This window comes from Brachyistius frenatus, unplaced genomic scaffold (assembly GCF_029030835.1).
Source record: "Brachyistius frenatus isolate BFR_SWC_R1_liver_20210118 unplaced genomic scaffold, ASM2903083v1 Contig_505, whole genome shotgun sequence".
NCBI classification, from domain to species: Eukaryota; Metazoa; Chordata; class Actinopteri; family Embiotocidae; genus Brachyistius; species Brachyistius frenatus.
Window position 1 is genome coordinate 59,746 of NW_027211104.1, and position 16,199 is coordinate 75,944.

At 44.3% G+C, this 16,199-nt stretch overlaps 1 protein-coding gene across 1 annotated transcript in view; it reads right to left on the reverse strand.

Annotated features, from left to right (window-relative positions):
* The window catches only part of fat3a (FAT atypical cadherin 3a), an 80,190-nt gene that overhangs the window by 50,801 nt on the left and 13,190 nt on the right, over positions 1-16,199 (reverse strand). The window contains exons 7-10 of the mRNA XM_069687917.1: positions 10,214-10,353; positions 6,186-6,461; positions 3,969-4,179; positions 81-2,809 (exon numbers count right to left, since the gene is read on the reverse strand). Coding sequence (XP_069544018.1) covers positions 81-2,809; positions 3,969-4,179; positions 6,186-6,461; positions 10,214-10,353 — 3,356 coding nt within the window. The remainder of the gene's footprint in view (positions 1-80; positions 2,810-3,968; positions 4,180-6,185; positions 6,462-10,213; positions 10,354-16,199) is intronic.

Here is a 16,199-nt window from a genome sequence, read left to right on the forward strand (position 1 = left end):
TACAAGAAACGTCTTCATCAATACAGGCATAAATCTTATGATCAAAGTCATTTTTGTCAATGTTATTCAGCAAAACTCACCTGTATAACTTTGGTTCCAACAGCGATGTTCTCCCTCAGCTCTGCCTCGTACAGAGTCTGTCCAAACACCGGACTGTGCAGGTTGGCCCCCAGCACCTTCACATGGACCTGTGCAGTGCTGGTGAACACCCCATCGGACACTGAAACATTAAGGCTGTAGGCGGGCTCCATTCTTTGCTTACGGTGGCTGGACAGCGTGATGATTCCCGTCTTTTTGTCCATTACAAAATTCATTCTTTCATTTCCTGACAAAATACTGTACTCCAGCTTGTTGAAGTCTGAGCTGTCGGCGTCCGAGGCCTGGACGCAGGTGATGAAGTGACCCCTGGGTGCCAACTCATTCACGTATGCCTCATAGAGCAGCTGGTTAAAAACTGGAGGATTGTCATTCATGTCATTCAACACCACAGTCACTGAGACTTCACTGCTCAGCGGTGGGAATCCATTGTCAGTGGCCCTGACGACAAAGTCGTACTTCTGGACCAGCTCATGGTCTAACATACGTGCTGTCAGGATTAATCCACTGCTGCTATCAATGTGAAAGTAGTCCGTGCTGTTGTGCACATCTGAGAAGATCTGGTAGCGGACAACATTGTTCTTCTCGGAGTCTTTGTCTGTGGCGATGACTTGAAGTGCTGGCGTTCCAATCATGGCTGTTTCTGACAGAACTACCCGGTAGGAGATCTTCTGGAACATCGGTGGGTTGTCGTTTACATCCTGGACCAACACTTCGACGTCCACCTCGGCACGAGCGCCGGTCAGATAGTCTGTGGCCCTGATAGTCAGGTGGTAAGATGATGCTGTTTCATAGTCCAGAGAGTGGATGACACTAATGACTCCAGTATCAAAACCGATATCAAACTGAAGAGATGGATCTCCATCAACAATAGTGTAAATTATGTTTTGACCTTCAGGACTGGTGGCGTTGATGCCGAGGATAGGTGTGTGCACGGCCACATCCTCATTCACAGAAACAGAGTAGAAGGATTTGTCAAAGACAGGCATGGCTTTGTTGACTACAGTTATGGGAAACTCTACGGTGGAGGAGAGCGGTGGATGCCCTCCATCTCTGGCATATATCACCATCTGATATTCCACATTGGACAAATCCGACTCAAAAGACCTCTTGAGACTGAGACTACCTGTCTGCTGATTGATCTCAAAGTGACCTTGGTCATCCTTAAGATAGTAAGACACCTCTCCATTAATCCCTTTATCACCATCTACTGCCATGACCCTAAAAATGGGTGATCCCGGTTCAGCTTCTACTTGAACTGCTGCATAATAAGGAAGTCCAACAAACACGGGAGCGTTATCATTGATGTCCTCAATTTGGACTCTCACCATAACTCTAGCCACGTGCAGACGGTCGTGCTCCCGTCTCGTCTCGACAACCAGTTCATATAACTCTTGCTCTTCCCGATCAAACGGTATACCCGTGGTTTGGATGACACCAGACGTTGGACGGATTCGGAAACGCGTTCCAGCATTCAGCAGGGTGTACTTCAGCGGCTCATTGAGGCGGTTTCCCACGGCATTGACCACAGCCACTTTGGTGATATTTGATACATTCTCTTTAATAGATGAAGAGTAAATGTTGTGGGTAAAGCTGAGACCAGAGTCCAGAGCTTCTCGGACGAGTATGGTCACCAAAGCTGTGCTGGAGAATTTCCCGTCCGAAACTTTGACGCTAAAGCGGAAACGCTCTTTGGAGAAGCTGTTGTTTTTGACAATGATAATTCCACTGGAAGGTTTGATGGCAAAGTGCTCCAGTACTCCGTCAGTCAGAGAGTATGTGAGCTCTGCAGGGACATCTTTGTCCGGGTCTATAGCTGAAACCTGCAGAGCTTCTACTCCGACGTAGGTGGGGAGCAGCAGGACTGTTTCATAGGCATTCTGGGTAAAGCGGGGTGGTGAATCATTTGTGTCAACCACTTGTATTGTGACCTCGGTCGGACTGTCTGCGGTCAGCTGTGGCCTACCGTTGTCCCTCACATGAACATGGAAGTGGAAGGTGGCAAATGTCTCATGGTCTAAATTGGCGATGGTTCTTATGGAGCCGGTTCCAGAGTCCACCGTAAAGAACATCTTCGCCGTGTCCTCAACGATCTGGTAGACCAGCAGAGCGTTCTGGTTGCGGTCAGCATCAGTGGCCCTGATGACCAGAGGTGAGTCATCGGAGTTCAAGACCACGCTGTTGACTGGAGCAACCTCACTGATGCTGCCGTGGTAGTGAAGCTGCTGGAACACCGGCGGGTTGTCATTCTCATCAACCACCTGGATCAACAGAGTAGAGTTGGAGGCCATGCCGGCCATGTTGGTCGCCTGGACGATGAGGTTATAGGATGCTGTGGTCTCATAGTCCAGAAGCTTCTGAGTAGTAATCACTCCACTATACTGATTAATCTGAAAGACATGATATGTGTTGCCCTGCTTGATGTCATACGTGAGGGTTGACTGGCTGACCGCGCTGACCGTGGTGACCGAGGTCCCGACCATCGCACTCTCTGTGATCTCAGTCTGGTACTCAGGTTGAGGGAACTTTGGACCGGCGTTGTCAGAAAGAGTGACAGCAATGCGCACTATCGTAGTGGTGGACAGTGGGGGGGAGCCGTTATCGGTGACTCTGACAGTGAGGACATAGTGACCTATGCTGGACAGGTCAAGGTCACGTGCAACAGTGATGATCCCCAGGACTGGTTCGATATGGAAGGCGTTTCCTGCGTTCCCTGTTGGAGAATTAGAAACAATTATGAAAACATTATAATAGAGCGGTGTAAAGCATTTAGGAGCATATACGAGAGTAAATCAATAAGTTCAGAGACTACTGCAACTAATGCGCACAGAACAGCAGAAATATATAACCCTGATAAATAACTGGTACAACCTTCATCTCTTCATCTTCAGTTCCTGAGTTCTGGTGTTGGTTCAGAGTTCTGGTTCTGGTTTCATCTCTTCATCATCATTTCCTGAGTTCTGGTGTTGGTTCAGAGTTCTGGTTCTGGTTTCATCTCATCATCTTCAGTTCCTGAGTTCTGGTGTTGGTTCAGAGTTCTAGTTCTGGTTTCATCTCTGGTTCTGAACATGACCAGAAGCTTCACGTTAGGTTTACTATCAAACTCTGGAAATCATCACGGAGACTCTGATGATGGTTCAGGAGGTCTGAGACCATGAAGACACCTGGAGACGTGTTCTTGGAGACGTTCAGGACGTCTCCGTCCAACTCTGGAAGAAGAGCCTCCTCCTCCTCCTCCTCCTCACTCCTCCTCCTCGCCACTCCTCCTCCTCACTACTCCTTCTCCTCACCACTCCTCCTCCTCACCACTCCTCCTCCTCCTCACCATTCCCCCTCCTCCTCACCACTCCTTCTCACCACTCCTCCTCCTCACTCCTCCTCCTCCTCACCAGTCCTCCTCCTCCTCACCACTCCTTCTCACCACTCCTCCTCCTCACCACTCCTCCTCCTCCTCCTCACCACTCCTAGTGAAACCACTGAGCTCTGCTGGACATTCTGAGGCGTTTGAGGACAAACAGAGTTTAGATGACCCAAACTGTGTTGCCATGGTAACAGGGTTCTTTACTATGACAACACGCCGCTCAGTGAAATGAAAACACACAAGTTTCTAGCCACAACACCATCGTAGCTCCTCACCAGACTTCTCTCTGTTCCACAGAATGTTTAATGTTCGCTCTGATCAAGTTTCAGGTGTGAAACATCAGACGCACCAGAACGCTGCAGAACACACCTGGAACTCAGGAACTGATGAGGATCAAGTGATGAACTTGGAGCAGTTACTCATCAGGGTTTTATCTTCCTGCAGCTCCGTGGGAACACAAGCAGTACTCTCTGAACTTATTGAACTCATTCACCTTTTCAGAGGTGCCTACCTGCTTCAATGGAGTAGTGCAGCTCTGCGTTGTTGCCCTTGTCTTTGTCCAGGGCGGTGACCTGGACCACCGCTGATCCCACTGCTGCTGACTCGTACACTGAGCCTTCGTACAGAGCGCTGGTAAAAATGGGCACGTGATCATTTATATCTTCCACTTCTATTAGTACCCGAGCCAGATTCTTTCTGTACGGGAAATCTTGGTCCTTCACCTGTGGACAAACAAACCACGAGAAAAGGTCTTCTTTAATAATATGAATTAAAAATGTTAACTGTCCCTGGTGACATCAGAGTCTGAAGTATAACATACTCATTAATCAGAGCACGTCCTTCACCACTGCGGTTTTCTTCCAAATTCCACAGATTATAGACGAACAGTTTACTATTGGATATGCAAATCAGTAAAACACTGTGTAGGTGGTGGGTCACTGTATGGTGTAATTTGTTTAATCACTTAATGATGAATTCAGGTAGAATGAGCGCACAGATGTAAGGATTGCTTCTGTTTCCTGCTGCTGTGCTTATGAAACACTAATCATTTCCTCCGAACACATCCTCTTCCTCTCCTGTTGTTCTGACCTGTAGTTATAGATCTCCTACTGGTTACTGATGAAGACCAATAAAAGCATAGCAGTCAGATAGTTAAACCAAAAACATTTCTTGATCTGGACACTTCTTGAAAGACTTTTAAATCACCTGGATCTAACGTTTGGATGTTATTGTTCAACATGCAACCGTTTTAACACTAATCTTACAACCCTGTTTCCTAAAACAGTTGGGATGCTGTATAAAATGTAAATAAAAACAGAATGTGATGATTTGCAAATCACATCAATCCATATTTAATTGAAAATAGACCAAAGTCAACATATAAAATGTTGAAACTGAGAAATGTTATTGTTTTATAAAAAATATGTGCTCATTTTTAATTTGATGTTCACCACTGTCCTGCATTACCTCTTCTTTTAACAACACTCTGTAAACGTTAGGGAACTGAGGAGACCAGTTTCTGGAGTTTTGGAAATTAAAAGTTGTCCTATTATTGCCCAAGATATCATTTTAGCTGCTCAACAGTTCAGGGTCTCTGAATCTTTCCCCATCTTCTGAACTGATCTTTTTATACTCAATCATGTTAGTGATCTGTTGCCATGGTAACATAATTATCCGTTTCCAAACATTGGTACTTGCGTACCGTGCTGTGAACAGATCGGGTCCAGTCTACATCCAGGACATGGTCCAACCTTACATCCCAGCCCACTCCCTCCACTCCTCCTCCTCCTCCTCCTCCTCCTCCTGCTCCTGCTCCTGCTCCTGCTCCTGCTCCTGCTCCTCCTCCTCTACATCCAGGTCATGGTCCAACCCTACATCCCAGCCCTTCCCTCCACTCTGCTTCTACCAATCAGCTTGTTGCTCCTCACTGAGTTAAACACTCTACAAAATCACGACTGTTTGCTGTCCTGGCTCCTAAATGGTGGAATGAGTTCCCCACCGACATCAGGACAGCAGAAACTCTGTACATCTTCCACCACAAACTAAAAACACACCTCTTCCTCCTTCACCTTGAACAGTAGAACTTTAGTATCTTAACATGGAACTTACTGATAGAACTTTGTAGTTTGGCTTTCTGGAAGAAATATATTTTCTTGATTCTTGTTGTTCTGGTTTTGAACCCTCATGTTGAAATGAACTTATTGTAAGTAGCTTTGGATAAAAGAGTCAGATAAATGTAATGTAATGTAATTAGTTGTGAGAGGTGGTTTTTTTTTGGTTTTTTTGTTTTTGAACCTTTTCCAGTCTTTTGTTGACCCTGTTGCTGGCATCAAATTCAAAATGAGCAGATATTTTTAATAACAAATTACAAATTTCTCAGTTTCAATATTTGATGTTTCTTTGGTGTATTTTCCATCAAATATGGATTTATGTGATTTGCAAATCATTGTATCCTGTTTTTATTTACATTTCACACAGCGTCCCAACTTTAGGGTTGGGACAACCTTTGGAAACAGGGTTGTACAAGAATTGCAGATAGATAAGAATGTTTGACGTGCTATTTGACTGGTGTTTTTGCTGTCAGTTGGAACGATGGCATCATAGAGAGTGTTTGACCTCAACATAGCACTTCTATTAACATAACTCCGCCTACAGCCTGGTACCATACGTTTCTGAGTCCCTGCAGAGTTTGAACCAGCGGCTCGTCTCAGACCGAAGCATGTCTTACAATGATGGTGAGGATGTGCTGGGTGCAGGCCTCGTGGTCGAGCCTCTGGGCGGTGTAGATGGTGCCGAGGATGGAGTGGATGCGGAACAGACGCATGCTGTTGGGGTCGATGGCGCTCTGCAGGGAGTAGGTCAGCCGGTGGTGCTCATCACGGTCTGACGCCAGAACCTGGACCACCTCGGTGTCAGGCGGTGTGTCCTCAGAGATAGTGACATCGTAGGTCGGCTGGGAGAAGATGGGAGTGTTGTCGTTGTTGTCCATAACAGTGATGTGAACCTGGAACATTAAAAAGAAGACGTCACTGACTGAGGACTGTTGTCTTGGTCTTGTTTGTGAGCAGAGGGACATTTAGTGAGCATCTTGGAGATATGTTGAACACAAAGGTTTCATATTTCTGTCCTTGATAGGATCACATTTTTTTTACAAAATACATTTGTTAATGAAATTTGTTGTGTATGAAGAGAATTGAGGAGAGCGTCCCTTTGTTGTCTGTCCATGAGGCTGTTTCAGAGACACCACTGTGACCCAACAGGGTTCTGCTCCATGGATGTCTTCCCAGCAACAATAGAGGCTGAAACATGTGGTGAAGTGGATTTAGATGTTTCTGAACAGCAGCATGCAACAACAGGATCAAAGTGTCTTCTTTGTTTTGGTCTGTCGTTGCCGTGGTAACAGTCCAGTTGGACCAGGTCCTTTCTGTATCAGCCCTGTGAAAAATGTGCTGCACACATCTTAGCTCTCCCTCCCTCTTCTAACACTTTGATAACAGTCACATTTCAGATGGAATTAAATGAGTTCATGTTGCATTGCTGCGTTCACTTGCAGCGGGAAAGTCGAGTTTAACTCTCATGAAACCCACGGAGAGTCCGGCCATCACTGGTGTCACTGCCCTCGACTATCTCGTGGTGACGGAGTTATGTAACCATGAAAACCACTGAATGTGTGTTGTGTGAGAAGTCATGTCGTGTGTTGGTGGTTGGTGTGTGTCATGACTCATGGAAAGTTCCTGAGTCACAGATGACTGGTGCTGAAGCCCAGCATGACTCAGGAAAACACGGGGAGAGAGGCGGGTCCAGAGGAGGCCGACAGGAAATGAACGAGAGCAGATTTCACCGTATCAAACACTGTGAGGAAACTGGACTGTAGTGGAGCGACGCACTTTATCAAAGATGCTGTTTGGACACTGCAGACTGTCACGGTGACAGGTTGAGACCCTGGTTCAAGTAAGAGGCGGGGCTAGGCCAGGGGCAGCAGGACACAAGCTGCTGACATGTCAGGAGGAAGAGGAGGAAGAGGAAGAGGAGGGAGGGAGAAGAGGAGGAAGAGGATGGAGGAGGAAAAGAAGGAAGAGGAGGGAGGAGGAAAATAAGGAAGAGGGAGGAGGAGGAAGGAGGAAAAGAAGGAAGAGGAAGGAGGAGGAAAAGAAGGAAAAGGGAGGAGGAAGAAGGAAGAGGAGGAAGAGGAGGGAGGAGGAAAATAAGGAAGAGGGAGGAGGAGGAAGGAAGAGGAGGAAGGAGGAAAAGAAGGAAGAGGAAGGAGGAGGAAGGAAGAGGAGGAAGGAGGAAAAGAAGGAAAAGGGAGGAGGAAGAAGGAAGAGGAGGAAGAGGAGGGAGGAGGAAAAGAAGGAAGAGGAGGAAGAGGGAGGAGGAAGAAGGAAGAGGAGGAAGAGGAGGAAGGAGGAAAAGAAGGAAGAGGAGGAAGAGGGAGGAGGAAGAAGGAAGAGGAGGAAGGAGGAAAAGAAGGAAGAGGAGGAAGAGGAGAAAGAGAAGTGACAAACATAAAAACACCATCAGGTGTTTTTAGCTGAGAGTGTATGTGATGGGAGGAGCTACGGAGGTGCACTTTAAACACGACTCTCCTCATCAGTCTGCACTGACAGTGATGGAGAAATTATTATGGTCTGGGACAGAGGGGGAAGATCTCCTACTACAGGAGGTCAGATTGACTTTAAGGTTTTGTGTGTTACACAGTATTTGGTCATCAGAGTTGTCCACCATGAGGACGAGCTGCTGTGAGGACTCGTCGGACCAACGGAGCCGCTGAGCGATGGGATGTCGTCACGGTGTCTGAACTCCGACTGGGTGACGTAGCTCTTACAGCAGCAGCAGGTGGAGGAAACTGACACCACACATGCACACATGATGAAGTTTGCAGTGATTCCCGAGCAGAGAGAACAGAGAAGCAAGCCGGAGACAGAAGTTGCTGCTGCCAGACGGTCATCTAAATTTAAACCTGGCTGCAGCTCCACCAAGGAGACGTCCCTGGTGGCAGGACGCCATGCTGACTCTCCATCTGGGAGCTTTCCTCTGTCTTACAGGTGTGTGTGTGTGTGTGTGTGTGTGTGTGTGTGTGTGTGTGTGTGTGTGTGTGTGTGTGTGTGTGTGTGTGTGTGTGTGTGTGTGTGTGTGTGTGTGTGTGTGTGTGTGTGTGTGTGTGTGTGTCTCAGGTGGATTAGTAGGCATCTCACTTGTACTTCACATCAGAACAGTTTTTCCTGTTCTATAAAAATGCTCATGTCCTCTCTGTGTCTGTCCTCTCATATTCCATGATGATCCATTATCTAAATTCACATCAGTGTTCATGTTGTGATGATTGTGTTGAAGACATTATGTTCTTACTGCACGGTGTCATTTCATGTCCTTTATAGAGACAGTTGAGGGTCCTCAGAACATATGATGATAATAATAAACAGCAGACGCCACGTCTAATAACGTTACAACAGAGCTTCCTGTTACCAACCCTGTTTTTAATGCTAAATGTTTAGCATGGAGCAGTCAGAGCAGCATCTGTGTCTGTTACTACAGTAGTACTTCTACTACAGTAGTGCTGCTACTACAGCAGTACTTCTACTACAGTAGTACTTCTACTACAGTAGTACTGCTACTACAGTAGTGCTGCTACTACAGTCGTACTTCTACTACAGTAGTGCTGCTACTACAGCAGTACTTCTACTACAGTAGTACTTCTACTACAGTAGTGCTGCTACTACAGTCGTACTTCTACTACAGTAGTGCTGCTACTACAGCAGTACTTCTACTACAGTAGTACTTCTACTACAGTAGTGCTGCTACTACAGTCGTACTTCTACTACAGTAGTGCTGCTACTACAGTAGTGCTGCTACTACAGCAGTACTTCTACTACAGTAGTACTTCTACTACAGTAGTGCTGCTACTACAGCAGTACTTCTACTACAGTAGTACTTCTACTACAGTATACTTCTACTACATAGTGCTGCTACTACAGTCGTACTTCTACTACAGTAGTGCTGCTACTACAGTAGTGCTGCTACTACAGTAGTACTTCTACTACAGTAGTGTTGCTACTATAGTAGTACTTCTACTACAGTAGTGCTGCTACGACAGTAGTACTGCTACTACAGTAGTACTTCTACTACAGTAGTGCTGCTACTACAGCAGTACTTCTACTACAGTAGTGCTTCTACTACAGTAGTGCTTCTACTACAGTAGTGCTACGACTGCTACTACAGTACTGCAACTACTGCTACTACAGTAGTACTGCTACTACAGTAGTACTTCTACTACAGTAGTGCTGCTACTACAGCAGTACTTCTACTACAGTAGTGCTGCTACTACAGTAGTGCTTCTACTACAGTAGTGCTGCTACTACAGTAGTACTGCTACTACAGTCGTACTTCTACTACAGTAGTACTTCTACTACAGTAGTGCTGCTACGACAGTAGTACTTCTGCTACAGCAGTACTTCTACTACAGTAGTACTTCTACTACAGCAGTACTTCTACGACAGTAGTACTGCTACTACAGTAGTACTTCTACTGCAGTAGTACTTCTGGATGTGGACTGCAGGTTAGACGTCACTAAGGACCCTGTTAGAAGTCACCAACGTTATCGACACCTTTTCCTGTTTTTCCCAGTGGAGCATGAACGTGGTTCCCAGCTCCTCCTCCTCCTCCTCCTCACCTGGCAGGTGAAGTTATTGTTGGTCCAGTTACCAGGTTACAAACTGTAAACGCACAAACACTAGCGGGCTGGTGAGAAAGCGGCGGTACCTGAGCGGCAGCGGTGTTGGTGCCGTCGGTGGCCTGCACTGTCAGGTTGTAGAAGGAGCGCTGCTCAGCATCCAGAGGCCTGGCGATGATGATGGTGCCCACAGCCTTCTCCACATCAAACACACTGTCACTGTTCCCACCTGCTCCGGGAGTGGGGGGGGGGGAGGGAGGGAGGGGGCACAGAGTCAGTCACACCTTCTGAACACAGCATTGATAATGAAAGAGCGAACACACACACACGCTATGGAGACACACACACACACACACACACACACACACACACACACACACACACACACACACACACACACACACACACACACACACACACACACACACACACACACACACACTGTGGTTTTCAGTCATATGAAACTATACGCTGACACGTGCTAACAGTTGTTCACCTGCAGAGATCCGATCACATGACTGGAGACCATCTGCACACACTCTCATTGACGAGTGTGTGATGGTGTAGTAATGGAGGGATGGCTGCTGACGGGGTTCATGACACACAAACACTCCACCCACCCACCAATCACACACCAACAGCACAAAGTCACAACAACACAAAGAAGCAGGAGCACCGGCCATGCAAGCAGCACCACAAACCCTCAGGGTGTGTGTGTGTGTGTGTGTGTGTGTGTGTGTGTGTGTGTGTGTGTGTGTGTGTGTGTGTGTGTGTGTGTGTGTGTGTGTGTGTGTGTGTGTGTGTGTGTGTGTGTGTGTGTGTGTGTGTGTGTGTGTGTGTGTGTGTGTGTGTGTGTGTGTGTGTGTGTGTGTGTGTGTGTGTGTGTGTGTGTCTGTGCGTGTGTTTGTCTGTGTGTGTGTGTGTGTGTGTGTGTGTCTGTGCGTGTGTGTGTGTGTGTGTCTGTGCGTGTGTTTGTCTGTGTGTGTGTGTTTGTGTGTGTGTCTGTGCGTGTGTTTGTCTGTATGTGTGTCTGTGTGTGTGTGTGTCTGTGCGTGTGTTTGTCTGTGTGTGTGTGTGTGTGTGTGTGTGTCTGTGCGTGTGTTTGTCTGTATGTGTGTCTGTGTGTGTGTGTGTGTGTGTCTGTGCGTGTGTTTGTCTGTGTGTGTGTGTGTCTGTGTGTGTGTGTGTGTGTGTGTCTGTGCGTGTGTTTGTCTGTGTGTGTGTGTGTGTGTGTGTGTGTGTGTGTGTGTGTTTGTGTGTGTACATCCAGCTCCAGCAGGTGTTTCTGTGTGTTTAACCTGGTGACAGCCAATCACAGACTTTGACTCAAATATCTTGAAGTTGTGTTTCACAGCTGCTCGTTTCTTTGACACAACTTTGAACTTTGATTTGAGTTTGTGACAGAAATGAGTGAAGAAACAAACTTCAGTCGAGTGAGAACATCACAGCAGTTGTGCTGAGGAGTGTAACACTGTCCACACTGTAACCTGTGCTGTCTTCTGTACATGTTAATGGTGAACAGATCAAATATAAACCATACTGTGATCACAGGCAGCCTCAAACAGCCATGTCTGACTCATCATCCTCATTTAGGACACGAGGAAGACGAGGGTTTGGCGAAGATCCTACCGAAGCCGGAAAAAGCCTCCGGTCTGCTGACGCCAAATTACAGAGAGAGAAATTCCAAGGCAGAGAACCTCTGATCTGCTCTAAAAACAGTTTCCAGTCTCAGGCTGACTTGATCCTCATTCAACTCGCTCAACTGGACGCTTGAGACGAGTAAGGAGAAAACAGTGGAATCCCAAATTAAACCTGCTGGGATCTGGAGGACAGATCAAACTGACAGTATGTTCAGTCTTCTTCTGGTTTGGCTTGTTCAGCCAGTCTCAGTCTAAATGTAAGAGAATGATAATAAGCTAAGTCCTGACCAACATTCATCCATCAATGATGTCATCATCTACCAGCAATGTCATCATCCATCAGTGATGTCATCATCCATCAGTAATGTCATCGTTGGTTTGTGAACGTTATGAAGTCTTCAGTCCAGATAACTAATAAGAAGGAGAGACTTTAGCTAACAACACCGAGATAACTGATGGACACATTTTATTCACTTTGGATTTGATGAGAGAAGTTGAATGGGAGTCTATGGAGCCGGAGGCTTTTTGGAGCCGACCTCTAGTGGCACTCGCTGGTATTGCAGCTGAAGACACTTCTGGATCGGAACCATTTTACAGACCTGAAGCTACGAACTCTTTTATATCCAGTCTGTAGTTTTATATCCAGTCTGTGTTTTATATCCAGTCTGTAGTTTTTTATCCAGTCTGTGTTTTATATCCAGTCTGTAGTTTTATATCCAGTCTATAGTTTTATATCCACTCTGTAGTTTTATATCCAGTATGTGGTTTTATATACAGTCTGTAGTTTTATATCCAGTCTGTATTTTATATCCAGTGTGTGTTTTATATCCAGTCTGTAGTTTTATATTCAGTCTGTAGTTTTATTCCCAGTCTGTAGTTTTATATCCAGTCTGTAGTTTTATTCCCAATCTGTGCTTTATATTCAGGCTGTAGTTTTATATTCAGTCTGTAGTTTTATTCCCAGTCGGTAGTTTATATCCAGTCTGTAGTTTTATATCCAGGCTGTAGTTTTATATTCAGTCTGTGGTTTTATATCAAGTCTGTAGTTTTATATCCAGTCTGTAGTTTTATATCCAATCTGTGGTTTTATAGCCAGTCTGTAGTTTTATATCCAGCCTGTAGTTTTATATCCAGGCTGTAGTTTTATATTCAGTCTGTGGTTTTATATCAAGTCTGTAGTTTTATATCCAGTCTGTAGTTTTATATTCAGTCTGTAGTTTTATTCCCAGTCTGTAGTTTTATATCCAGTCTGTAGTTTTATATCCAGTCTGTAGTTTTATATCCAGTCTGTAGTTTTATATCCAGTCTGTAGTTTTATATCCAGTCTATAGTTTTATATCCAGTCTGTAGTTTTATATCCAGTCTGTGGTTTTATATCCAGTCTGTGGTTTTATATCCAGTTTGTGGTTTTATATCCAGTCTGTGTTTTATATTCAGTCTGTAGTTGTATATCCATTCTGTTGTTTTATATCTAGTTTGTAGTTTTATATCCAGTCTGTGTTTTATTTCCAGTCTGTTATATATATTCAGTCTGTAGTTTTATATCCAGTCTGTAGTTTTATATCCAGTCTGTAGTTTTATATCCAGTCTGTAGTTTTATATCCAGTCTGTAGTTTTATATCCAGTCTGTTGTTTTATATCCAGTCTGTAGTTTTATATCCAGTCTGTAGTTTTATATCCAGTCTGTGGTTTTATATCCAGTCTGTAGTTTTATATCCAGCCTGTAGTTTTATATCCAGGCTGTAGTTTTATATTCAGTCTGTGGTTTTATATCAAGTCTGTAGTTTTATATCCAGTCTGTAGTTTTATATTCAGTCTGTAGTTTTATTCCCAGTCTGTAGTTTTATATCCAGTCTGTAGTTTTATATTACATCTGGTCTGTAGTTTTATATCCAGTCTGTAGTTTTATATCCAGTCTGTGGTTTTATATTCAGTCTGTAGTTTTATTCCCAGTCTGTAGTTTATATCCAGTCTGTAGTTTTATATCCAGTCTGTAGTTTTATGCCCGGTCTGTGTTTTATATCCAGTCTGTGCTTTATATTCAGCCTGTAGTTTTATTCCCAGTCAGTAGTTTTATATCCAGTCTGTGGTTTTATATCCAGTCTGTAGTTTTATATCCAGTCTGTAGTTTTATTCCCGGTCTGTAGTTTTATATCCAGTCTGTATTTTATATCCAGTCTTCAGTTTTATTGCCCAGTCTGTGTTTTCATATCCAGTCTGTGTTTTATATCCAGTCTGTAGTTTTCTATCCAGTCTGTGTTTTATATTCAGTCTGTGGTTTTATATCCAGTCTGTAGTTTTATATTACATCTGGTCTGTAGTTTTATATCCAGTGTGTGGTTTTATATCCAGTCTGTAGTTTTATATCCAGGCTGTAGTTTTATATTCAGTCTGTGGTTTTATATCAAGTCTGTAGTTTTATATTACATCTGGTCTGTAGTTTTATATCCAGTGTGTGGTTTTATATCCAGTCTGTAGTTTTATATCCAGGCTGTAGTTTTATATTCAGTCTGTGGTTTTATATCAAGTCTGTAGTTTTATATTCAGTCTGTAGTTTTATTCCCAGTCTGTAGTTTTATATCCAGTCTGTAGTTTTATATTACATCTGGTCTGTAGTTTTATATCCAGTCTGTGGTTTTATATTCAGTCTGTAGTTTTATTCCCAGTCTGTAGTTTATATCCAGTCTGTAGCTTTATATCCAGGCTGTAGTTTTATATCCAGTCTGTGGTTTTATATCCAGTCTGTAGTTTTATATCCAGTCTGTGTTTTATATCCAGTCTGTAGTTTCATATCCAGTCTGTGGTTTTATATCCAGTCTGTGTTTTATATCCAGTCTGTAGTTTTATATCCAGTCTGTGTTTTATATCCAGTCTGTAGTTTTATATCCAGTCTGTGCTTTATATTCAGTCTGTAGTTTTATTCCCAATCTGTGCTTTATATTCAGTCTGTAGTTTTATATTCAGTCTGTAGTTTATTCCCAGTCTGTAGTTTATATCCAGTCTGTAGTTTTATATCCAGGCTGTAGTTTTATATTCAGTCTGTAGTTTTATTCCCAGTCTGTGGTTTTATATCCAGTCTGTAGTTTTATATCCAGTCTGTGTTTTACATCCAGTCTGTGCTTTATATTCAGCCTGTAGTTTTATTCCCAGTCTGTAGTTTTATATCCAGTCTGTGGTTTTATATCCAGTCTGTAGTTTCATATCCAGTCTGTGGTTTTATATCCAGTCTGTGTTTTATATCCAGTCTGTAGTTTTATATCCAGTCTGTGTTTTATATCCAGTCTGTAGTTTTATATCCAGTCTGTGCTTTATATTCAGTCTGTAGTTTTATTCCCAATCTGTGCTTTATATTCAGTCTGTAGTTTTATATTCAGTCTGTAGTTTATTCCCAGTCTGTAGTTTATATCCAGTCTGTAGTTTTATATCCAGGCTGTAGTTTTATATTCAGTCTGTAGTTTTATTCCCAGTCTGTGGTTTTATATCCAGTCTGTAGTTTTATATCCAGTCTGTGTTTTACATCCAGTCTGTGCTTTATATTCAGCCTGTAGTTTTATTCCCAGTCTGTAGTTTTATATCCAGTCTGTGGTTTTATATCCAGTCTGTAGTTTTATATCCAGTCTGTAGTTTTATATCCAGTCTGTGTTTTATATCCAGTCTGTAGTTTTATATTACATCTAGTCTGTAGTTTTATATCCAGTCTGTTACTTCCATCTGGCGTGGTGTGTGTTTTTATTAAACGGTAGAGGAGGGGAGAGGGGGGGGGGGACATCGAGCATTAATGACGTCCATCTCTTGTCTGTCTCAGTTTTCCAGAATGGACATGTGGACGTGTGTCCACATGGTCGTGGACTCTGGGAGTCCTGCGGTGCATCACAGACCTCCAGAAGCTTTATTACACTCTGAAGTGATGGAAGTTTCAGCATCATGCTGACGTCTCTTTGTCTCTTTGTTTCAGGCTCCTCCCCTCATCTGCTTCATGTCACACGTTCTACCTTCACACAGATCTAGTTTCGACAGTTCCCTTCCTGACAGGTGTTCTGCAGCGGTGAGATGGGGGCGGGGCCCCGGGGCTTGTTAGAGCTGACTTGGTCATGAGCTGCTCAGTGCTGCTGCTCTGGATGCAGACCGGAGCAGCTGTGTTGTTTCTGAGAAGAACTGAGGCCCGGCAGCCATTACGTCTGCTAATGGGACAGCAAGCAGCGGGACACTCCAGTGCACGTGTTAACCTGCCTTTGAAAAGTGCGACATGAAGGCGTGCATCAATTCCATACGGACGGTGTACGGGTGCTGCTAACAGCAGGTCATTAGACCGAGCCGTCACCGAGGCAACCTGGGGGTTGTTGCCATGGGAGCAAAAGAAAAGGTTGTGACACCTTTTACCAAACCTTCATCCCTTCAATTAACCTTGGCTGCAATTTAGTCCATTAATGTGAAA